Source organism: Takifugu rubripes, chromosome 13 (assembly GCF_901000725.2).
Source record: "Takifugu rubripes chromosome 13, fTakRub1.2, whole genome shotgun sequence".
In the NCBI taxonomy this organism is placed as follows: domain Eukaryota; kingdom Metazoa; phylum Chordata; class Actinopteri; order Tetraodontiformes; family Tetraodontidae; genus Takifugu; species Takifugu rubripes.
This window is the reverse complement of record NC_042297.1, coordinates 13728483-13751377: the sequence shown is the minus strand read 5'-3', so window position 1 is coordinate 13751377 and position 22895 is coordinate 13728483. Positions and strand designations below refer to the sequence as shown.

Below are 22895 nucleotides of genomic sequence, written 5' to 3'. Positions count from 1 at the left end.
ATATCAAGCCGGAGTATACTAATATTGGGTTTATGATTAACAGTGGAATTTTGATCTCAGACAAGCAGTGTAATGTCAAACTACATGACCCACCAGAGAAATCTGAAGTGGTCCCCTCAGAGTCCATGTTGAGGTTTTCAGAGCTGTCAGCGGTACCGACAGAGGCCTCCGACTCCAGAGTGTCGTCATCTGATGCTCGTGGCTCCAGAGTCAGCATCTCAAAAGTCAACTCCTCTCTGCAGATGCAAATCCAGGTTAAACCATGTAATGTTTCCACTTTCATCTGATCATCTGCGGTGTTTACTTCTCTTTCTGCAGGCTCTCGATTTGCTCCGTCAGTACCCTCTCTTCCTGCTGCATAGCCGCCTGCTGATGCTCGGAGATTTCGTTTAACGACTCAGCTCTGTCTTCGTCCCTGTTTTCCTCGATGACGACGTCGGCCACGGACGGAAGCCGCGGACTAACTGGAGGTGAAGCCGTGTTGTAGCTTTGTCGCTGTAAGTGGCCTTTTCCCTGAGAGACACAACAAGAGCGGATGTTTTCTCACTCATGTAAATGTTAAACTGATGCCTAATTAAACTCTTATCATGTTACACTCATATACAGCACAAACATTACCTTTGTAACCACATTTAGCTGCTTAGGCCAGTAAGCAAGGAGCAAAGAGAAGAATCAAGGATGTTAATATATGTAAACTTCTCATTTGCATCAAGTGACTATAAGTTCTAACAGAGCTGCTCTTTAATCGGTGATTAATGCATTGTGATATATGTTATGCCCACATTTGAAGAGGTTTAAAACTCTGAATGATGGCTGCTGTGAGGCTGTATTTCATAATACATGACTTAAACTCACCATTGACTGTCGAATAAAAGTCAGTCTGCACTTGGCCTTATTCTCAGCAAACTCCAGGCTGCTGATGTCTTTTAATCGAATTCTGTACTTGTTCATCTGTTCACAAATGATGAGCTCCACGCACCTAAGAAGACAAAAAACCATCAAATTTGCAAACCATTAAGGTCAGAGCCTCAGAATCTGTCCAAGCGATGTCTTACGCTGTGGTCTTGCTGATGTCCTGGACGCTCTCCAGAGGATCGATGGTGTCTGGACAGCGCAGGATGCAGGGCGCAAAAACGATAGCCAAGGCGTTGGCCGACATACGGTTGGTCTCCTCCTGCAAGGCGATCCTGGCAGCACCAAGTCAGTGTTAAAACCGGGTCGGTGAATTTGAGCATCTTTTTTTTCTTATAAAGCGATAATTGTACCTGACGAGATGAAAAATGAGGCGCTCCAGAGTGTTTAGGTGAGTTCTGCTCAGCTGGTCAATCACCGAATACACTCCTCTGATCATTTCCTTTTTATCCTGCAGACCTGGGAGCCATTTTCACACGTGTCACCATGTGCCACTTATTTCTTTAATAAAATTAGCGGTGACATAAAAGGTGGCAGATGTCCGGCACCGAGCACCTACCCATGGCGCGTATGAACTCCTTGTACAGCTCAAACGTCAGCAGCGGGTTCGGCAGGTCTCTCAGCCACTGTTTAAACACGCTGCCGATGACGTGGATGTTGTAGTCGTCCAGGTTCATGCTGTCCACATCTGGAAGACACTTAACCATCACATTTCCTGCGCAGGTTTGTCACATCTGGTTTCCCATTACTCACCTGTGTCGAGGCCCTGCTTGAGCTCTCTAATCTTGTTGGTGGAGCCAGATTTTCTGTAGATTCCCTCCGTGTAGAGGCCGTGCATCTCTATGTAGTTGATGAGCTTCTCCACAACCAGCGGCACAGCTCTCTCGTCATTAGTCAGGCGGGAAACCTCAACTCCAAACTGTCTGGAGGACAGCTCTGGATCAAACTGTTCAAAAACACACATAATGCTATCAGACGTGCTGTGTGGAACACAATAATCTAATCTCATGTGTCTCCTTCAGCTTGAGCTGCACTGGTCTGCTAATGTAGGCAGCAGAAATCCATGAAAAGGGACTGAACACTGTTAAGGGGTCACGGGACATTACCTGCAGTGGGACATGTCAGACTCACCTTCTTACTGCATTTGGTGGTGGTCTTCTGGCAGCACTTTCTGTGGCAGGCGTAGCGGCACACTGGATAAAGATCAAACAGGTCATTTCCGTTATCCACCGAGAAGCAGTGTCTCCGCATCATTCATCAGAAACGGCACCGAATTTAGAAATAGAGATCGAAACCGAGCAGACGGCGTGGACAGACACCAGGTCGACATCTGGTGTGAAAAATAAAGGACAAACTGTGGAGAGGAGACAAAACCGCAGAACCCATGAATCCAGTTGAAGACAATCTGATTAGGTTGAGGGAGGGTTGTCTCACTCAACACCAGCCTGACGCTGCTCACACACACAGTGTGTGTGTCTGTGTGTGCACGCACGCTCAGTTGACCCATATTTGTGTGCGGCAGGCGTCTATTTTTGCTAAATTCATTTCCTGTTCCTGCACTAATACTGCTGGTTGGGATTGTTCTGGTGAGTTAGCCACAAGATTAATGGTGGAACGTCAGCTGCTTGCTGGAGTTCTGAGTGCTCTAATCTGGTGTTCCACAACCTCCAAAACATCAAGCTGGTGTGTTTTTCTCCACAGCTTTGTTTTTTACTCTGCGTGGAGCTGTCTTAACCCTTCAGGGGAAGACAGGCACGCACCTTTTGAGAGTTCTGTAAAGAATAAGACATCTCAACATCTGGTTCTGACCTCAGACATCTAAGGGAAGAAAAACACCGTCCTGCATTTTCAACATTTAAATTTGTTCAGGAGCCGATGTTTGTGGTTAACTTTTTAAAAAGGACCATCTGATCATAAAAATGAAGCTCCAAGAGAAATTAATGGTAAAAGCTAATTGATCAGCGCTGTGTGTTACTTTCTCATGTGTGCGTGACGGCATCAAACCTCCCCTTCCTCTATATTTGTCACAGTTCCTGATCAAGGAAAGGGGTTAAATCCCTCAGTCGTGGGCATCCTGACTTACGTTTGCAAACGCAGGCCCGGTCCATCATCCAGATGAGCGATGAGCAGAATTCACAGTATGTGGGGATGCTGTACTGCGTGGATTTAAATATATGGCCGTTGTGTTCCTCCACCTGCAGTGAGCAGCACAAACATCATTTCCCTTTTACCCGCACGTGTCTGGTCACATTTACATTTGTGTTTCTTATCCTTGGGCATGTTCTTATCTTGTGATTGCAAACAGCAAACAGGTGCAGGAGGAATAACTTACAATATCAGTGTCCTTCTTCCTTCGTTTTTTAACTTCAGGTTTCACTACCTGCTAATGAAAACAGATAAGCATGTAAATATGTTATCATGAATGGGACATAGATTTCCCGTCTTTATCTTCTGAACAGTCGGGTGACAGAGTTTCACCTTGCTGAGCGAGCTGTCCAGAGGTTTGTGCTCGATCATGAACTCATCCAGGAACACTTTAAAGGTGTTGACCCACACAGTGACGGGGGATTCCCTCCAATTCCTCTGCTCCTGTCGCATGGTCTTCTCCAAAATATGCTCAAACAGGGCGTACAGGTCTTTGTAGCGGATGCTCTTACCATCGTCCATCTGTGGGGGGGCATAAGGGGGGTTAGGCCACAGTGTCAAAGAAACCTTTGCGCTTCGTGTTAGCGAGCCTTACCGCGAGCGCTGTGGAGTAAGAGTTGAAGATATTGAGACGGAATTCCTTCAAGGCCTTTTTAAACACCACGTCCACCATGGTGTCGTTTTTACTATCCTCTGTGTCCAAATCACTGATCTATACAAAGAAACAACAAAAAAATAACTGAAATCACCAAACTGGAGGAAGGCTAAACATTAGCATAAATGAGCCATATTTTCATTTGTTTTTTTTTAAAGGCCTGCAAATCAACGAAGAGAGCAGCAAACTCAAAGCTGTACTTTCTTTATCTGTTAGTTTAAAATGTTGAAGCAGACTTTCTCACCTTCTTCATGAGGAAGTCGTTCATGCTCCTGTAGTCATTGGTGCAGGTGAGGATCTGCAGGGCGTCGTTCTGCCACTGAGCTGGCTCCAGAGCGGCGCTGCTGATCTTCACGCTGCGCCTCCGCTTCACCTTGGGAGACGGCTCTTTGTTCTCCTTCATATCTTTGAACCCTTGATCCAGGGTCAGGTCAGGACTACAGGGTGGTGACATGTTCTCCTGCCCTGCTCCTGCTATGGGAAGTTGAGTTCATTAGTTTCTTTAAAGTGGCTCTTTAAAAGCAGACTTTTATTGGTTTTGGGGCAACACACCCTCTCCCAGCAAGGGTCCGGTGTCTCCATAGTCTCCATCCAGAGAATCAGCCCCACAGATCAGCTTCTCTCTGGATGTCTTCTTTTCTCCATACTTGGTCTTCCCCCAGAAACGCATCTTACCCCGAACCCTAGCCCAGATTAAAGTTCAGTTATACAGTTATAGATATTTGCCAGAAACTGGAAAAACAGTAAAGATGAAAACTCAAACCAGAAACAAACCTTCCATCTTGTGAGTTCTTTCGGAGTGAATCGCTTTTGCTTAAATCTACTGATGAAGCAGCTTTCTGATTCTTCTTATGGTCCTCGGAGTTCACAGGCTGAAACGGCATCAGGTTAGATAAGTGTTAAACACTGAAGAGTCATTTTTATGGCATACTGTACTGCCTGTTGTGCTCCTTGTTGCCAGTAGATGGCAGCACCACACAGAAGGCTGAGACTATTGCGAAACTGGTCAACCTTCAGGAAAATAGCACATTGCCCAACAAGAAACAATTGTACTTCCCATGAGAACTGATCAAAGACAGGAAAAAAAGTCATGAATCTAAGGACTACAGCTTAATTCAGTCTCAGAGGAGTAGAAATTTTAAAAAGTGACATGCAAAAAGATTAGGGAGGAAAAGGGGCAAGAAAAGTCTTAGCTACAGCTGTTGTGTTAGGAAAAACTGCTGAAGGAGAAAACATTTCAAAAGGTCAAGAGATTTACTGATTTCTTGTGTTTAGTCTGCTCGGGAAGGTTTAGAAATGTCTTTTTTTCTAGAACTTGGGAACGAACGTTTGAGAATTTCGTGTTTATTTATTTATGCAGTTTGTCTTTGAACATATTTGAAATGTCTCCTGCTGTTGCAAGAACTTTTTCAGAACCCAGAAATCTGAGTAGGAGGTGAGATTAAGGTCTGTGCTCGCCCTCTGAGGAGGGGGTTAGAAGTGGCAGAGAAGCCACGGCTGCCTCGGCGTCCGTTACCATGTCCGAGTCACTGAAACAGGACTCTCCTAAACCCGTGTCCGTGGAGCTCTGACTGGTGAGGGGCAGGGTGTAATGACGGGGGCTGGGGGAGCCACCAGTCTCATTCTCATCCTCGTCTGAATCACCCCCCACTGAGCGTATGGGGGCGCGGGTGAGGAAGTCGGAGCGGGTCCGTGCCATTCTGGCTTTCTTTTTTTGGCCCACCCTGCCAACCTGGAGTTTGAAGGCAACAGCATGTTTAAAGGAGCCGCAGGGCAGCTTCAATGTGCTCGTCCTGCAGGTCGGCTTCTTCCCATTATCGCGCCCAGCTCAAATATAGACTGTGCACACTCTCCTCTTTTACAACGAAAGGGATCACTTACTTCTCGGCCTTTGGTTGTTTTGGTCGGTTTGGAGGCTGGTGTGGAGACGGCGGCTGAGGCATCGCTGGCAGCATCGCTCTCAAATCTGGCAGACAGAAACGAAATGGGGGGGCAAAATGAACTGGATGTAAAGAAATGTGAAAATAGGAATTTAAAAAACACATCTAAGGCAGGAAAACGTGTGGAATAAGTGTGAGAAACCACTCTTTGCTTTCATTTACATTAATATTTCAAAAGCAGCAATATTCTTAACAACTCACTTTGCAAAGGTGACTTTGTCATTGGGAGAGAAGAAGATGTTTCCTGGTTTGTCCGTTTGACCGACTGTGGTCACCTGGTTGTTTGCCTGCTTCCTGTTTGCTCTCACTCTGGTCGCTGCACCGTCTCTGGACTCCAGCGTGAGTTTGGGCGCCCAGCCTTCAGCGACGAGCCTGCGTCGCTCTCTGGGAGCGGAGGCGGGTGGGGGAGGCAGCTGGGGGTGAGGTTTCTGCTCCTGGAGATCAGAAGGTGGGGGGGAGGAGTCTGACCGCGTCCTGGCGTGGGGAGCCAGCCCCGCCGTCCTCTCGATCAGCAGGGAGCTGGGTCTGGAGGCCGTCCCACCTGTCGCTGCTGCGTCCGCCTCCGTCCCTCCGTGCCGACTCTGCTGTATCCTCTGCAGAGCTTCTCCTCTCTGCTTCTCAAACATGTCCCTCTCGTACTGAGCAAAGAAAAGCCGCTGCCGCTCCAGCACTTCTTTCTGCTGCCTGATCTGCTCCATCATCTCTTTCTCGTTCTGCTGCTGCTGATTTCGCAGCTTCTCCTCCTTCTCCTCGTTCAGTCGCACCAGCTTCTCTATAACAATCTGGCTGGCCACTTTGGTGGAGGTAGGTGTGGGGACGGGACCTGCAAGTGCAGGAGCTGGGTCTTGTTTTTGTGGTGATGGTGTCAACTTTCCCACGCGGGCTGCAGAATCTCGGACTTCTCCAGGTAGGTGGACAAGGTCTTTTAGCTCCTGGCTCACTGGGCTTTCTTTCTGCATACTGATGACCACCACCACTGGTCGCCGTATTGACTCTCTCCTCTCTTTCAGCGGCCTGGTAACAGTGGTGCTTGTGAAGATGGCTGCCCCCGTGTTCTGCTGAGGCTCCTCTGCAGGACAGGAGAAATCTGTGCTGCTCTCACTTGTAGGGACGTAAAACGTAGGGAGGTAGTTTTCAATCTTGGGCGGATGTGTCACGACAGAGGAGACTGCCGGGTCCATTTTGGTCTGGTCAACATCTGAACTTTCTGACCTTTGAGGATCCACCAGTGGAGGATCCACCAGTGGAGGATCCACCAGTGGAGGATCCACCAGGCATGTTGAACCAACCTCAATGTGAGGTTCAGAAATAGGGGAGCAGAGGTCCTCGCTGTCCAACGCCTCCTGTACCGCCTTTGGTGGCTCCTCATCCAATTCGAGGAGCTCAAAGCTGCCTTTGGAGCTCTGGCTGTCGGGTGTTCCCTGAGGAGAACGGAAAGGTGGGGATGAGGGCATCAGCTCTAAAGACCAGCGGCGTTCCTCCGGTGGCGATGAAGCACTGCCCCCGGTTGCCCGAACTTTGAGGAGCTCCAGGCTGAACTTAGCCTGCTCCAGCTCCCTCATCCGGCGGCTCTCCCTCTTGGCCCGAGTAGTTTTCTGACTGGGCTCATCCAAGGTCCGGGACCTTTCTCGCACCACCACTGCATGTGTCGGGACTGAATACGGTGCTTCAAGTTCGGCCACGGAGGCATTCTCTTCTGACTTAGCATGTTCTTCCAGTTTATCTGCTTGCCCGTGGCTGCCGAGGCTTATATCCTGCTGCTGGTTGAAGCGCTCCTCCCACGTGCTGAGACCCAACCCCATGATTCTCTCAGGTGGTCCTTCTTCATCTGCAGGTGAGAGACTCACCTGTCCATTCTGCAGATGAAGCAGTTTCTCCTGCGCCTCCTCCTTGTCCTTTAGTCTCTGCTCTCTGAGGACTTTGAAGCTGTCAATCAAAAAAATACAGTTACAACTTCAACCAGGATGCATTTTTAATGGTTAACCACAGAGTTTCGCAGCCTCGAGCAACTTCTTGTCTTGTTTCATTCTCGTTCTGAGCAGCTCAGCTGATTGCAGAGCTGATTTTGGTTGGGTTGTTGCATAATGCTACGTCCAAGTCTATCCCCTAAACACAACGAGCAAAAACACTTCCAGAGCAGTGTACAAAGTTTAATCTGGTTTTTCGTTAGCTTGAGCAATTCAAGCCATCTGAATTGCATTCTTTAAACTGAACCTTTCCCTGTATATAAAAAAAACAACCTTTTATTAAGATTTCAAAAGCAGTTTTACTTGACTGCTTACTTCTGCCTGGAGAGGTAGCCTCTGCTTATCGCTTGTAGTTGTACCACAGTCGTACACAGTTGCAGGTAGGCTTCTCTGGCCCGATGACAGCGCCAGGTGGCCTGAATGACCAGAGCTGCTGAGCAGCGCCGATGCAGTTCTAATCTCCAGGCTCTCTGCAGCACCAGAGCAGCTTCCCTCGACAGCTTAAATCGCTGACGCTCCATGTAGCCTCGCCAATGGGACTGCAGACACACTGCTGCCCCCTCCTGGACAGCAGGGTCGACGTCTTCCACTTCAACACGTCTGTACAAACGCCACCATTTCTGAGGAGATACATTATTAACCTATTATCTGTTAGCATTTGTAGGAGACAATTACAGTATATGAACTTGAGAAAATAAATTGAACTATTTTACATCATCTGTAATCACATATTGATATAGCTATCAGTTTAAGGATCCTAAAAACTGTCAAAAGGTTTCATCTTGTATTTTGAAACCACATAAATTCAAATACAGGCTAAAATTCTTCCATCACGAGTTGGACTAACTGCACTTCTCTTCCTACCACTAGGGAGTGCTGTTGGGCCTTAACCCGTAGGGCTTTCTCACACTGAAGGAACCATTTAACATACAAGTATTTGTTAGTTTGTACACAAAAATGTGCAGTTAATGGTAACTGAAACACTGATATATATATATATTATCTTGTGGTCAAATTTGGCTATAAAACTGTAAGAACAAAGCCAGAAACCAGCAGATTTGTACGCCGACCACTGTTACCTACCTGGATGCAGGTTGCGGCTTCTCTCATCCTGACAAAGTGCTTCCTCTCCAGCAGAGCTCTGAACCGCCGCTGCAGCGTGACGATGAGTCTGAGGACTTCCCGGTGGAGCAGGCTCTGGAGCCGCTGACGGGCCGCCTCACGCAAGAACACCTGGGGGGAGGAACCACAGAGAACTTCATCAAGTGATATACACAGCCTAAAATACCTGGATAATCTGTCACAAGTATGCTCATATATGGAGTCTAATTACACTGACTCCACCGCCTCATTCATAGGGTGGACTTTCCAAATATGGGACCCACTGTCTGGTCCTCATTACATTCTTCTTCACAGAGGAGGGATGTTTTTAGGTAACACAAGATTTTCCCCAGTACCGTCATTCTCGCCTGTCTAGGGCTGTATTTATAGATAATGTGGGCATAAATTACCCACCCAGTCATTTAAGACCCCAACAACAATGGGCTGCTTTTGTATACCTGAATCATCGACTGCAAAAATTTAATTTACTGAGATATTTCAAGTGAGGCAACGTCATGAAACGCTCTGATAAGGACAGGAACCACTGTCTTCACTGTCATTAATTGATATTTGTCTTTGAATCATTTACATTGAAACTCCTGCAGCTCATTTTCACCATTTCTGAAAAGCTTAGAAACATTGAAAAAGGAACACGGGGATTATTACCATGGTTCTTCCCACTTGGTAGCCTTCTGACTCCAGGTCGAGCTGGTCCAGACACAGCTGGATGCCCTCTCTGGTGGCAGCAGCGCCCTCAGGGAGCAGCACGCGGAAATGATGCACAAAATCCTACCACAAGAGTAAAGAAAGTGAATGAAACACTGAGAAACAGCGACTTCCGTTGTAGATTTTATTTACTTATTTTCTGTTGAAGCTGATCAATCAATCACACTGCAGCATCTTGAATAGATAAAGCCACGTGTCCAAATTCACAGGGGTACAAACATCATGGCGTAAATATGCCAAACACCCACTCGTCAAACTGAGGCTCATTGTCTGAGGCCAATACGATCTGCATCCTGGGCTACAGGGGGTGGACAGGGGAACAGATGCTATGTTTATGCTATTACAACAACAGGGAGTGTTTAAGGGACCACAGGACAAAGCACAGGCTCTGTTCTGCGCAGTCCTGCGACGAGCACAGACCCCCAATATGATACCATGGCCAAAATATTTCTCATTAGTCCTGACCGCAGCTCTAAATACGCTTTAGGTGATGTCTGATGCTAAAAATGTCCAAGTGAGCTCATCGAAAGCAAGAGTTTAAAAGTTTAGAAGTCACTTTTATAGCTTTTAAAGTCAAAAGTCACATGTTGAAAAACAAGATCCAAGAAATCCAGCACCGAGGGAGCCGAGCAGACTGATGAGAAGAACCCGCTGGCCCATTTGGTGTCCCGTTAAAAAATACACATTAACTCGCACACACGCAGATTTCATTTCAACAAAGCACGACGAGCTTGAAGAACCATCTCCACACTAAACCTGCTGGATCAGGTTCGTCAGGGCTTCAAGACATGTTGGTGCAAAGTCTGCCTACTTTATTATCAGCACAAAAATGAAGACAGAAAATTTATTGAGCATATTTATTCTGAGTAATGATGATGATTTGACATGGTGTTCTATTTTATACTGTAAAGCAGAGGGGACACATTTATTGTGCAAATAAATACAAATTAACTGTGGCATACAAGACAGGAAAATATATATAACCCTGTCTATAGACAGTAGACGAGTGATCGTGATGCTGCTCGAGTCTTCAGAATTTCAATAACAAGTCACATGGTTTCATGGGAAAATCTGCTGAACTGACTCACAAAGTGACTTAATGTTTGGCTAAAATCTGAACAAACGAACATTCAAAACCACAAAGTGGTAACTGGAAGCCAAAATGTGTGTAGGAGTGAGACTTCCCCTAAAAGTCTCCCTCCAAGGCTCATTTCCAATCAGCATTAAAATAACAAAACAACCTGATTGATTCATTGTGGGATAGTGCTCACAGGTGACATCATTCCCAGCCTGAGATGGCTGCCTGCCTGCCTGCCCCCACCATCCACACACACACCTAAAAACTATGGTTATTTAAGGTCAAACGACATGTGTTTTACCTTGTAGCTGTATTTGATGTAGTAGCCTGACTGTCGGATGCGCACGGTCTCCAACATGCCCGTATAACGCAGCTGCCTCAGCACCAGGTTATCATTGAATCTTAAAGGCAGCTGTGAGAGAGAAAACAACATGTGGAAGGACCACAGGAGGAAAGAGGAGAAGCGACAGCAGAAGAGATGAAAATGATGAACAGACTTAGAAAGTCCCAATATCAAACTAAACGTAAGAAAATGTGGTTCAAAATTGCTGCGGTCAGGAGGCAGCGGTTCCACCTTCTCTGCGTTGGAGCGGATGCACTTGACGAAATAAGGCTCGGACTGACCCAGAGTCTCCATGAGTTTATTGAGGGACGCCTGTGACAGGGAGCACAGGGAGAGCGAGTCAAACTTTAGGACAGACAGCAGAGCAGGAGGCGTGATGTGAGTCAGGTGGCCCTGCCTGCACGTGGATCCTTGATCGGTGCTTTAAACTCTCATTTCTATTATCAATATGTCTTCCAAAGAAGAGGAGACGTGCTGCGCACATGTGCCAGCATGTGTGTGATAATTCAGTGGATGGAGGAATACAACCTCCCCCCTCCACTAGAGATTAAAGCAATCAATGCAGCACAGGATGTGGGAAATGAAGTCATGGAAGCAGAGAGGCCGGAGCTGGCTGCCAGAGGGGCCTCGGCACTCTCCAACAACACACAACTCCAGGCTGGGTGCTCACATGCTGACCAGGCTGACTGTCACTGCAGGGCCGAGCACCAAACCTGGGGGGCAGCGTTGTCACCAGTTCGCTGCCTTGGTAACTGGCCATTAAGTGATTTATCAGTTACGTGTGTATTCATCTAAATGCTGTCGATTCCTGACATCAATTCCCAGACATCAAGTCATAGCTTTGAGTATTTCTGTGTGGGTGTGAGACCTACCTAAGAGACTTCACACACGTGAACAAATACAGTGGGTCGTGGCCCGTGTCCACCCACAGCCAGCTGCAGCGGCTGCTCTTATATTACATTCACAGCTGGAGGGAGAATCCCCTCTACCACTGAGGCTGGCCGTGTGATTCAGGCTCCACATTGATCGCTGCCGTTCCTGACCTGGAACTGTGCGCTGATGCTGGGCGGCTTCTTCTTCTTGTGGAGGTGGAGCAGGGACTTGGTGATGCGGTCAGGCAGCGTCAGGTTGCTGAGGTACTTCAATGACTTCACGTTGAGTAAATGCTGCTGGCGTGAAATTAAGCGCTGTTAATAATTGTGCTCCAGATAACCTGCAGCCTCCTTCAGTTACAGGTGCACGCTACCTTCGGGAGAACCGGCTTCGACTTGTAGTTTTTGTTCCTCCTGTTTGTGAAAAAAGCAGTTAATTGAGCAGTTTTAGCTCCTTTTAAGTAAAACAGATCTTCAGTTGGTTAAAACAATGATTAACTACTTCCATAAAGCACTCCCAAAGGAGCTGTCACTAAAGTCAGTTTAATTCATCCCTGCGGAGAAATTCTCCTTTCACTTGTTGAGGTCAGGGGTCAAAGGGCAGGGTCAGTGGGAAAACACCCCCTCAGAGCTGCTAAGAATGTTAAGGACAATTTAGCTGGGCAGGGCGTTTTAACCACGTCACATTCCAGACAGAAATAGCTAATAAAACTAAATTGAAGGGATTAAAATCAGGGGAAAAACAGTGGCGCTGGTTCTGATGAGTGCGGGCTGTTACTGACATGAGGATGTCATGCGCTCGTTCCAGGAGTTTGCTGCTGGCCGAGTTGATGAAGATGCCGTCGTCTTCCGCGGTGGAGCTGCTGGAGGATAAACGGCTCTGTCGACCCACGCGCCCGTTCCAGCCGAGGCGGGGAGAAGCCCTACAGACAGAACCGTCATCCAAAATAAGAACCTTTCCATCATATTTCACAACAGCAGCTGCATTAATCCCGGATATTAGATCCACGGCTCCCCTCCATCTTTAGTGGCATTTATTTGTTATTTAGTTTATTCTGATACTAAATTACACGTTTAACCCTAATAAATCCACTGTTTTTATGTCCATACTCCCATTACATCATGGAGAAAGCAGCTGCAGGGTTTAGTGGACGGCGATAGCTTGAAGGTTGCACATCACATCTAAAAGAGATGGGATTTGACTTCACAGCGAGATACTGCAGAACAAAAGACGCCTTCTGCCAGTCGACCAGTCGCAGCTAATTAGAGGAGGTGCTGGACTGGGGCGACAGCAGGGGGTATAAGAACAATGTTGGGGGTCACCCAACACTTGCAGCTCATTGTTTTGAAGTCTCTCATCATCCCAGAGGCAGATATAAGCAACCGAATCGGGCCACGAACACATTTTCTCACCGTGGCGACTTTTCGTTGATGGTGTTGCTTCCCTGAAGGTCCGACAGCGGCGTTCGTGGACTCCTTCTGGTCACACCTGGTCACAGACAGACTTGTTGGCAACACATGACAAATAAAAACCCCACAGACGGAAATCCTCCCCACACACCAGTGTTACGACAGAGCGCCTTCATAAGAAATGTACTGCAGATGATGTCATGTTGAGAAATCTGTTAAAATTCAGATGTTAGTGTGAAAGTAGAGATAAACTTGAGTTTAGTCGAGAATTTTAGGCCTGTTAATTGATACTGTAACACTATTATTTTATCTACATAAGTCACTTTGATTGTGTGTACACAGTATTTACTCTAATCCTGTAGGAATGGAAGTCAATTTCTGCCAATGCATTTAAATAATGAAAAAGTGTTAAAATAAAGATGACTTTGTCAAAATAATTACTTTAACCTTAACCTTGAGTACGGTATTTTAAAATGACGACACACTTTAGTTGCTCCGCATCTGAAGGGTTCACTTTGCTTTTTTTAAATTTAGATTTGACGCTGAAAAAGTTTCTAATAATACCACAGAAGTAAATCACCATCAACTAAAATAGAGATTTTTAGATTTTTGTTGTTTTTTGGGTTTCTCATGATAAGGAATAACACCTGATGTCACATTGGCAGAAACAATCTTCCATTGCAGGTCACAGAGATGAGGAATCAAATCTAGCCTGTGTGTTAGCCTACTTCAGGTCTCGCACGACTAAACTGTACCGTTTTCTGTTTCATCACTCTGCTCACTCTCATCTGGAGCTGCGAGGTGGCACAAAACAAAAAGACAACAGAACACACCCATGTATGAAACCAGGAACTCTGAGAGAAGCTTGGGAGGGTCTGTGAGTGTGTGAGCACCTGTGAACCCATGTTAGTGACAACGATATTCACACTCGTGTTCATCCACCCCCTCATCTGTCCCCTAACACCACCACCACCAGCCTACGTGGGATTAGTGACAGTGATTACAGACATGCGTGCTGGGCAAGCACATGCACCCTCCTGGCCAGCGGACAGGCGTGTCATCACTGCTTCCAACAACACAACCAGGCCTTCCATGCATGCTAGCTGCTGACTAACAGTGTTTTTAAGAAGATGGCTGAAGCTCTTGAATAAAGTCAAGACTGAGAACATGTGCATGTTAAGTGACACAGGAGGAGGTGAAGAGGGAGGCAAACAGAGCGAAGGCCAACAAGCATCTAGTCTAAGTCGAGCAAATAAGAGCTGTTCAATAAATGAAATCATTGTTATGGATCAACTCAATTTTGGCAGGTCTGACTGCATAGAAGCTGGTTGCAATTAGGTCAGTGATGCTGGTCGGCCTCGTGCCTACGATCTCCCCAACCCAGAACATAGGAGTGGATGTTAGTCGTCGTATTGGCAGCCTTACTGTGCTTCTCCTCTTTGCATCTCTGCAGGATCTCTAAGCTTCTCTGATGCACAGGGTGCTGCAGAAAGCTAAAACTATCCACACTTTTCAAATCTGCACAGGGAGCAGCGTCATCATGCCCTTGGAGAAGCAAAACACAGGAAAGAAGAAAGAAGAGAGGGAAAAATACACAAAGGAAGGAGAAGAGAGGGGAAGAGAAGGAGACAGAAATGACAGATTAGACAGCGAAGAAGGACAGATGGAGAGATGCAGCTGTCTACTGTAGAAGATACCTGTGCAAGACTTCTGGAGAGAAAATGACTGACATTTCAAACTGGGGTTGGTGGCAGCAACAGGATGCGATCTTAGTTTTGTGTGTTGACGTTTAAAGTAATCCGCAATTATTCATAAAACAAACTGTCTGTATAGATAAAGGATTTCTAACACGTCACTTGTGAAACAAACTGTGAAAAACTGATGGTAGGAAAAAAGAAAACAGGCCAAGCTGTTTTCTGACACGATGATAAAACTTTGAATCTTGAATGGGAGCTTCACTAGCTTTATACGCACAGCAATGACGGATGAGGCACAACTTATCATGGATGATGGACATTTAAATGAAAGAAAAGAGACTAAATCACTAATGCATGACACGTATTGACTCTACTCTGCATGGTAATGGATTAGAGCACATTAATAAGAATCAGCTAATGTTAGCATTTTAGCAATGCTAATTGTTTGGCTACTTTACATCATACAAAAAAAGAGAAATGTGAAATTATTCCAAAATGCCAGCAAACATTACAGAGACATCCATACAAACTATAAACATGTCTGTCATCTTTATTTATTTGTGCTGAATGTGCACAGATGGAAAAGAGACTAACCTCCCATCAGGCTGTCTGATAAACAGGCTAAACCTTACATTGTTCATCTGAACATAATTCTTAATCTAGCTTCTAAGCCTCAGAGCTCACCAGTCTTCTTCTGCGTGTGTCTCTTCCCAGCCTCCCTGAAAGCCACCAGGGCCCTAAAGTAGGCTCGGAGGACCGCCCAGCGGAACATGGCAGACGGGTCGATGCCCATCAGCCCACAGATGAAGGCGTTCTTGCTGCTCTTTAGCAGCGCTACGATGTCTGGACGCATGTGGTCAGTGTTCTTCTCTCTGAAATCCTGAGTGAGAGGAGCTTAGCTTATTGTATTATTATTATTTATAGCTTTTTATTCGACACAATTTTCCAAAAAAATTAAATAAAATTACAGACTGGTGAATAAGGCACTGACCTTGACGCCATACTTGACTTTGCCAGCATAGTGTCGGATGATGAAGGCGGGTTCCATGACGGCAGGAAACTCGATGTAGCTGTTTCCTTCATGCTGCCGCTTGAATTTATCCAACAAGGTCTGATTGGTCGCTTGAGGGAAACTAGAAAATAGGAATAAAAATAGATGTGGAGAAGTGTGTTTTTTCTGTGTATCCTGCTGTTGCAGGATGACGGAATTTTAAATTCTATTCAGTTTTAACTTCCAGAGATTTCTAATTATGAATATTTCCTTCATGGGATACATGTGGAGCTTTTATCTCGTCAGGAGCTCAGTTCCAGTTCTGAGACTCAAATTCTGCAGAAACTCAGCAGCTTACTGGAAGTGGAGAGGGGGAGAGAAAGGCACCAGGGGGTTTGAAACTGGGGGAAACCTGAGCTACCAAAACAGCACCGCCACAGAGTTTCCAGAAGGGAGGCAATACTGTCTGTAAAAACAGTTGCAGCACAGTCACAAAGGCAAAAAGATTAAATTTGGGAGAAGTGGATGAAAACATGTAACACACCTCACTGTGGAGGAATGGAGATTGCTCTAACGTTTGTTATTACCCACTAAATTTGGGTTTCACCTTCCAGAGCAGAACCTGTGTGGCTGCTGCAAGTGTAACAGTCAGAACACAACAGTGTAAAATCAATCTTGCTTCACATACAAAATTCTGGATTGCTGACATTTTATTCCACAGAGAAAATCAATTTATGTGTATAGTAGGTAGGAGTCAGTACTGGTATATATTCTGACCCTGACTCAAGAGTTAAAGGATCTCGGGGGCTTGTTCACGAGTCGGGGAAAGATGGAGCGTGAGACGGACAGCCTCCGTGGTTATGTGGTGATTTACCGGTCAGTCTATAGTCAGGACACACTGGAGACACTGTCTCTCAGCTGGCCTGGGAGCGCCACAGAATACTCCCAGAAGAGCTGGAGTAAGTATTTGTGGTGAGGGAAGTCTGGGCATCATCGCTGAGACTGCTGCCTACGTGACCCGGATAAGCGGAAGATAACAAGATAATAAGTCCCTTATTAATTGTGTGTAGAACAAACACAGGTGGCTGAAGTGCATGCGGCCACTAGGGGGCGCGATACTTTAAAAGAATCAGCCAGTCAGTTCAGGGCTGGTGTTTCCTGTCTGTTGCCTCTGCAGAAGCCTTTCTGATTGTGCTCCAATGTGCTTTTACATCAGGACGTCAAAGACCACGACTAGTGAAACACACTCACTTGCACTCTTCATCCAGTAAGTGGAACAGCGCCGTGGGCTTCTTGCTGATGAGGTTAATGCAGCCCGTGTTGTCAATGTAGTCGATGTTGTGCCAGCTGATGCCCTCGGCCCTGTATTCCTCCTGCACAGACACAAACAGCTTGATTTCATCTTCAACTATCACAGGAAGGGCTTTTTGCTAACGTTTAGTTCACCAGATCTCATTTCAGCAGTCGCCTCTATGCTCAGGAACAAAAGAGTAACCGCTCACTCTTAGCCCGGTCATTTCATGTAAAAATGGCCTCAACTGAAATGAACAAAACTGTAAAACAAATGAATTTGTTGACACATCCGGCCGAACTTGTGCGGCTTCGTTTGGGTCTAGTAATGAGGTGATTAGCTTCTCTCTTCATAAAAGTTCGGGTCTTGAGAAAGAGATTTAACTAACCAAGAACTTAATCCAGAGGAGGATTGATAAGAACAAGCGCTGCCATTCTTGTCTTTGGGGGACGAAAGGTCAAATGCTCCTTCCCCTTCACAGGCTGGAGCTCCACAAAGTAAATGTGTAACTATAAATGAAACTAACAGAAGCATGATGATATGATCATCAGGTGCTTCTACCATGACAATTGGAATGTTGGAGCTTATTCTCATACAATTTGTAGGTCTCTCAATGATTAAAAAATGTTTGTAAGATGTCTAAAATGGAAGATATTATACAGGATCTATAACCTTGAAAACCCAATGCAAAGTCACCAATGTTTTCAAAGCAAAATATACGGTTAGTTATCAAGCTGTAAGTATAAAGTTTGTTGGTTTGTTTCTGGCTGAGCAGAAGGACTGGAGGTCGCAAATAGAAAGATAAATCTGACAGATCAGCATCGTCTCAATCAGGAGTCTAAATGTCTGCATCAATAATTCAGTCCAACAAAACTGTGTGTGTGTGTGTGTGTGTGTGTGTGTGTGTGTGTCACAGGCTCTGGCAGAAGAGAAATTGAGATAATCCCAGTTCAAGTGTTCTAACTTCCCAACTTCACCCTGGATAAGCGTGCAGCCCCGGTGGCTCTGACAGTGACTCGCTGGTGGACGGATGAATGGAAATCTACTGTAACTGTAGACGGGGGCGTGAAGCTGGCCTCAGCGGAAATATGAAACACGCCGGCTCTTGGACAAACTATTCTGGCTGGATCAGTTTTAGAGGCGTTCAGGCCGCCTCGCTGGTGCTCATTGATTTTTCCGTACATTAGAGGACTCAAAGGTTAAATTTGACTCCATCACCTCAAACTTGTGCTTCTTTATCTGAGCCATCTCTGACTTCGACGGTCCCTGACTCTGAAAGTTTTTCAATTTGCTGAAAAATTCTTGAATATCTGAGAAAGAAAAAAAATCAATCTACTGAAGGAAGAAAAAAAGCCAACAGAAATCCATTTATCAAACTAGCGCTGCCTGAGATCCACCAGGAAGACTCGATACATTTTGGAGCTTTGTGAAGCTTAGAAAATGTCATTCTTCAGCATTTACAGAAGATCTGCTGGGGAACAAATCTGAAAAGCTCTTATCTGTACCACAATAATTCTGTCTCTCCCGTCACTTAAACCTCCGAAAACTTTACCTTTGAAGCATCTCACGCATAAATCTACCGGTTTATGGCGCAGCGATAAGACCGTGGCCTTTAAGAACAACTGCCTCTGCACTAAAGAGGAGGGCCTGACGCCGCGGCCCTTCAAGTTTCGACATAATTCGTGAAGCCAAAGAAAGCCCCTCAAACATGTTGGGACAAGCTGCTGATTCAGGCGATCTGAAGGCAAACACAATGTTTAACTTAGGGGCAAAGCTGCAAGAGCGAGACGCTAAAAAAGGCCTTTGAAGTTAAATCAGTTCACTTAAGTGAACATACGTACTACCTCAGCAGGGGCGGTCAAAGGAGGGGCAGTGGAGTCACAGGACGGCCGGCGTCTCCCCTGACATGGTTGCGTAATGCGATAAAGCATTCCTATATTGTTCCAGCGTCACTAATGTATGTGCTTACGGGATAAGAATCAGGCTTCTCCTTTGAAATGCTAAATGACTCCATCTACACGTCTGCAAAAACACCACATCAAAGACAAGTTTCAGTTTTCCAACCCTTGAAAATCATATTTATGAGAAAATAAATCACTATGTAACCCTAAAATGGCTTGGAAGTAATGTTAACTACGGGTCTGCAGTGGTCCGGGAGGAGGAGGAGGAGGAGGAGAACGACACCATAAGAATTCACAATATTAATCCTTTTCCCATATTTGGATAATCTCCACTATATCTGGAATAACATCTGGGAGGCACCTTCACCTGAGTTGCTGTGCAGGATGAGAAAAGCCTCCCGTTATGTCAAGGTGACAACGTAGCTTTCTGTTTTGTGGCTGTGCTGTATGAGCTTTCTCAGACCATTACAACAACCATAACACTTTGCTGAATCGGTCTGACCTGTTCCAGCTTGAAGATGTGCTGGTTGAAGTAGTGCTGCAGACGTTCGTTGGCAAAGTTGATGCAGAATTGTTCGAAGCTGTTGTTCTCGTAATCCTCAAAACCGAAAATGTCCAGAACTCCGATGGACAAGATCTGAAGCAGGGGAACAGAGGCATCACCAAGGAGCTTCACATTCATTATGAGACATTACCTGGATGGTGAGGACCAACAACATATCCCTAATGCAATTACTCATCTAAAACAGCTCTCAAAATGGAACCATAAGCTTGATAACGTGGTTAAAAACATCCTGGCTGCATCATTCGTGATTAATCTGAACTTCAAACTCTGGTGTTGATTCCAGATCAAAAACCTGGACCTTCTGCAATTTGGTCAACTCCAACAAACCCAAAAAAAAATCCAATCCAAATCCAGTTTATTCTGTTCAACCCTGCGTGTGTGGACCCACCTTGGTGGTCTCCACCAGGTCCTTGACGTTGAGCAGAGCGTGGTTGATCCTGAAGACGATCCAGTCAAACAGAGCGCTGTACAGAGACTTGGCCATGGAGTCTCGCACCGTACCAGCCTGAAGAAGCAGAAACACAAATTCCTTTTCATCACTGGAAACACAGTTTCTCTTTTATGAGTCGAGAATGTCTCGTCCTCAGTGATGCGAACTGTGGAAAGATTTGACCTCGCTGCATTCATGCTCTCCAGAAACCAAACAAACAAAAAGTGTTCATTAGCTGATAAAATTCCTTCAAAACGAATAACAGAAATTTGCGCTATTTTAGCTCCACAAGACCAAATATGTCCTCCGTCCGTCGGGACAGATGTTATTTTAGGCTCTAATGACACATAAGCTTTTCATTAGTGGGAGGAAGTTGAATTTTAAACATGTTGGAGGAAACGGCCCCATAAGTGTTATAAAATGGAGAAGACGTATTACAGAAAGTCTCTGATTTCTTTGAGGTTGTATCGCATGTGATTTCGGTTGACAGGCAATGAGATTGTTGTGATTGTTGGAGCAATATTTACACAGAGACCACCCAGTCTCTTAACCAAACTATGGCTGTTTATTCCTATTAAAGGTCTTCTGAAGCTCTAAGTGGCTGCTATGGGCTGTGGCCGTTGTGGCAGCGCGTATTTCCCATCATGGCATGGGAGACTTTGTATTAATTGACCTAACTGGTTATGTGTGCAGCATCACAGCCCATGTTAGAGCCATGTTGCTCTTTTCCACTGACCGCAGCATGTTTGTTTTCAGACTCGGGGCCTGATCGCTGGAGAGGGACTCGAAATGTTTTCGCATCTCTCAAGAGAGACTTCAGAGCTCAGTGGAAGTGTGTTTGTACAGTAAGTGCGTTCATAAGCTGGGAGGGAGAGGAGGGAGGGGAGGAAGAGAAGGAAGAGGAGGACGGGACCCGGGAGTGGCGAGCTCTGTCCTGTGAATACAGCCGGGTCAAGAGCGAGACCATCCAGAAGCTGCTTTTGACTTGGCAAAATGGCCCTGGTTGCATAAAGGAGCGCAAACTTGAAATGATTTCAGTCTCTTTTTAGAGCTGAATCCAAAAGTTAAAATTCCACGAACTACTCTGAAAGTCTTGCAACTACTATATTTTAAAATACATCTTGCGTGTGGTAATTTTTCCAACTCTACTTGAGGTGAAGATAAAGGATCACCTCAGACAGTTTGTAAGGAACAATCAGCTTCTCCCCGACTGTCACCGTCTTCCGCGTTGTCAGAGCTTCGAACAGCATCTCCTCTTTGACCTGAAGATGGCAGGAAAAACAGAATGAGTTTAACTATTTAAACTCCATTTTAGAGCCATTCGCTGGTTTAAAAACTGGTCAGTTGATTTATTTAAAACAGTTTAAAGGATATGGGACAGCTCTGCACCAGCAGGCAGCGTATTAAAGTCATTTATTGTGATATAGACATTGAAAACCCTCCGCATTTCACACAAAACATATAATTCTTGTATTGTTTTTGTTGTGTTTACATCTTTACCGTAGTCCACTATGTCTTTTTATGATCTGCTCAGCACAGATCGTCACAGCTCAGATCAGGTATTGTGCCCCACACGCGTGTGTCCGGCTTTATTTAAACACACATTCAGATAATGTGTGGGGCTTTTTTTCTATACCTCCAGCAATTCTGACACCACCGGCAGCTCCTCTGGGTTGCAGATGTCGATGGAGTCATCCCGGTAAGTCTTCCTCTTGTAGCGAATGTTGCCCAGGTGAAGGATGGCTGACAACAGCGAGAAGATCCTTAACGTGAAGGAGACAAGGAGTCAGCAGGAGCCATTTGTGGATATTTATAAACGCTTCACCAATGCTGCTGCATGTTGTGCAGGGATCTTCAGAGCAACTCACCGCTTCCGTGTGGATGGAAGAAACCCCACCATCTCCATGGCCAGCTGAAGCCTCTCAAAGTCATGCTTTAGGTCTTCTCCCTCAACTGTGAAGCAGTCCTGCAAAACAGCGACAATCGGGTTACAACAGCTCGGTTCAGAAGCCAGAAACAGCTAATAACAAGGCGCCGCGAAGCTGAGGAAGAATAGGTGACAACTGTTGACCAGCAACTTCATAAATGTTTACAGAGTTTCTGGCAAAAGTACTTAAAATAGTTTTAAAGTTTACTTTACAGCTATAACAAAGCAGCAGAGTGGACAGAAGCGAGACTCAATCTCAAATAAGCTATCATTAAGAAGCTTTTAGCAGCGCACAGACGAGGACAGACGGATCCAGTAAAATGTGTGGAAGCCTGTCCAGGATGCTTCGGGAGACAGAAGGGAAGGAGGGTGAGCAGCAGCAGAAATGACTGAACTCTCATCATTACTGTTGTATGAACCCATGTCAACACAACAACATACTCTATCAAAAAATATGTTTTTTTCCAGATGGAGCACCAGCGTTTGGTCTCCCACTCTCCTCAGTAATGTGAGGTCTGCTCCACTCCGGCTGCCATAATTATCACATACCGAGACCTCAAAAAGGCAAACAGAAGAGGAGCCTCACACTTACACCAACACGCCTCTTCCTCTCTACGCTTCACAAACTCACGCTCAACCATCCGTCTCCCACCATAGCGAGGAAATCGACATTTATTTACAAAAAGTCGCACTCTAGATCTTTTTCCAGTGAAAACAATCTGTCAGTGTAGTCGGAACCAGCACACATGTAATCACTGTAACACATCAGTTTTAGATATTTAGTTTTTGTGACATGTGATGATATCTTTTCGTGCAAAACCAAGAAAAACATCTGTTTTTTGTTTTTTTAAACCTTCCTGATTCAGGCCACCGCTGCAAGACGTCATCTCATAATGACACAACAGGCTGTGGGAGTTCATTAAAACTTAATTTCAGACGGCGGT

The 22895-nt window shown here is 45.6% G+C and overlaps 1 protein-coding gene across 10 annotated transcripts in view; it reads right to left on the bottom strand.

Moving 5' to 3' along the window:
- myo9aa (myosin IXAa) overlaps positions 1–22895 on the bottom strand; it is a 56698-nt gene that overhangs the window by 1637 nt on the left and 32166 nt on the right. For 2 of the 10 annotated variants that reach the window (XM_011609929.2, XM_011609931.2), the window contains 37 exons: positions 21893–21990; positions 21661–21787; positions 21197–21286; positions 19983–20099; positions 19532–19666; positions 17089–17210; positions 15838–15979; positions 15531–15726; positions 14575–14694; positions 13905–13943; positions 13153–13228; positions 12522–12662; positions 12114–12153; positions 11911–12033; positions 11099–11179; positions 10826–10936; positions 9387–9509; positions 8703–8852; positions 7935–8239; positions 5854–7578; positions 5594–5678; positions 5229–5444; positions 4487–4584; positions 4265–4395; positions 3957–4186; positions 3653–3769; positions 3391–3579; positions 3245–3295; positions 2996–3107; positions 2044–2105; positions 1666–1858; positions 1472–1600; positions 1266–1371; positions 1056–1187; positions 856–979; positions 305–513; positions 94–236 (listed from right to left, as the gene is read on the bottom strand). In XM_011609929.2, coding sequence (XP_011608231.2) covers positions 94–236; positions 305–513; positions 856–979; positions 1056–1187; positions 1266–1371; positions 1472–1600; positions 1666–1858; positions 2044–2105; positions 2996–3107; positions 3245–3295; positions 3391–3579; positions 3653–3769; positions 3957–4186; positions 4265–4395; positions 4487–4584; positions 5229–5444; positions 5594–5678; positions 5854–7578; positions 7935–8239; positions 8703–8852; positions 9387–9509; positions 10826–10936; positions 11099–11179; positions 11911–12033; positions 12114–12153; positions 12522–12662; positions 13153–13228; positions 13905–13943; positions 14575–14694; positions 15531–15726; positions 15838–15979; positions 17089–17210; positions 19532–19666; positions 19983–20099; positions 21197–21286; positions 21661–21787; positions 21893–21990 — 6388 coding nt within the window. The remainder of the gene's footprint in view (positions 1–93; positions 237–304; positions 514–855; positions 980–1055; positions 1188–1265; positions 1372–1471; positions 1601–1665; positions 1859–2043; positions 2106–2995; positions 3108–3244; positions 3296–3390; positions 3580–3652; positions 3770–3956; positions 4187–4264; positions 4396–4486; positions 4585–5228; positions 5445–5593; positions 5679–5853; positions 7579–7934; positions 8240–8702; positions 8853–9386; positions 9510–10825; positions 10937–11098; positions 11180–11910; positions 12034–12113; positions 12154–12521; positions 12663–13152; positions 13229–13904; positions 13944–14574; positions 14695–15530; positions 15727–15837; positions 15980–17088; positions 17211–19531; positions 19667–19982; positions 20100–21196; positions 21287–21660; positions 21788–21892; positions 21991–22895) is intronic. The other 8 variants (XM_011609930.2, XM_011609932.2, XM_011609933.2 and 5 more) reach the window with 7 other exon arrangements.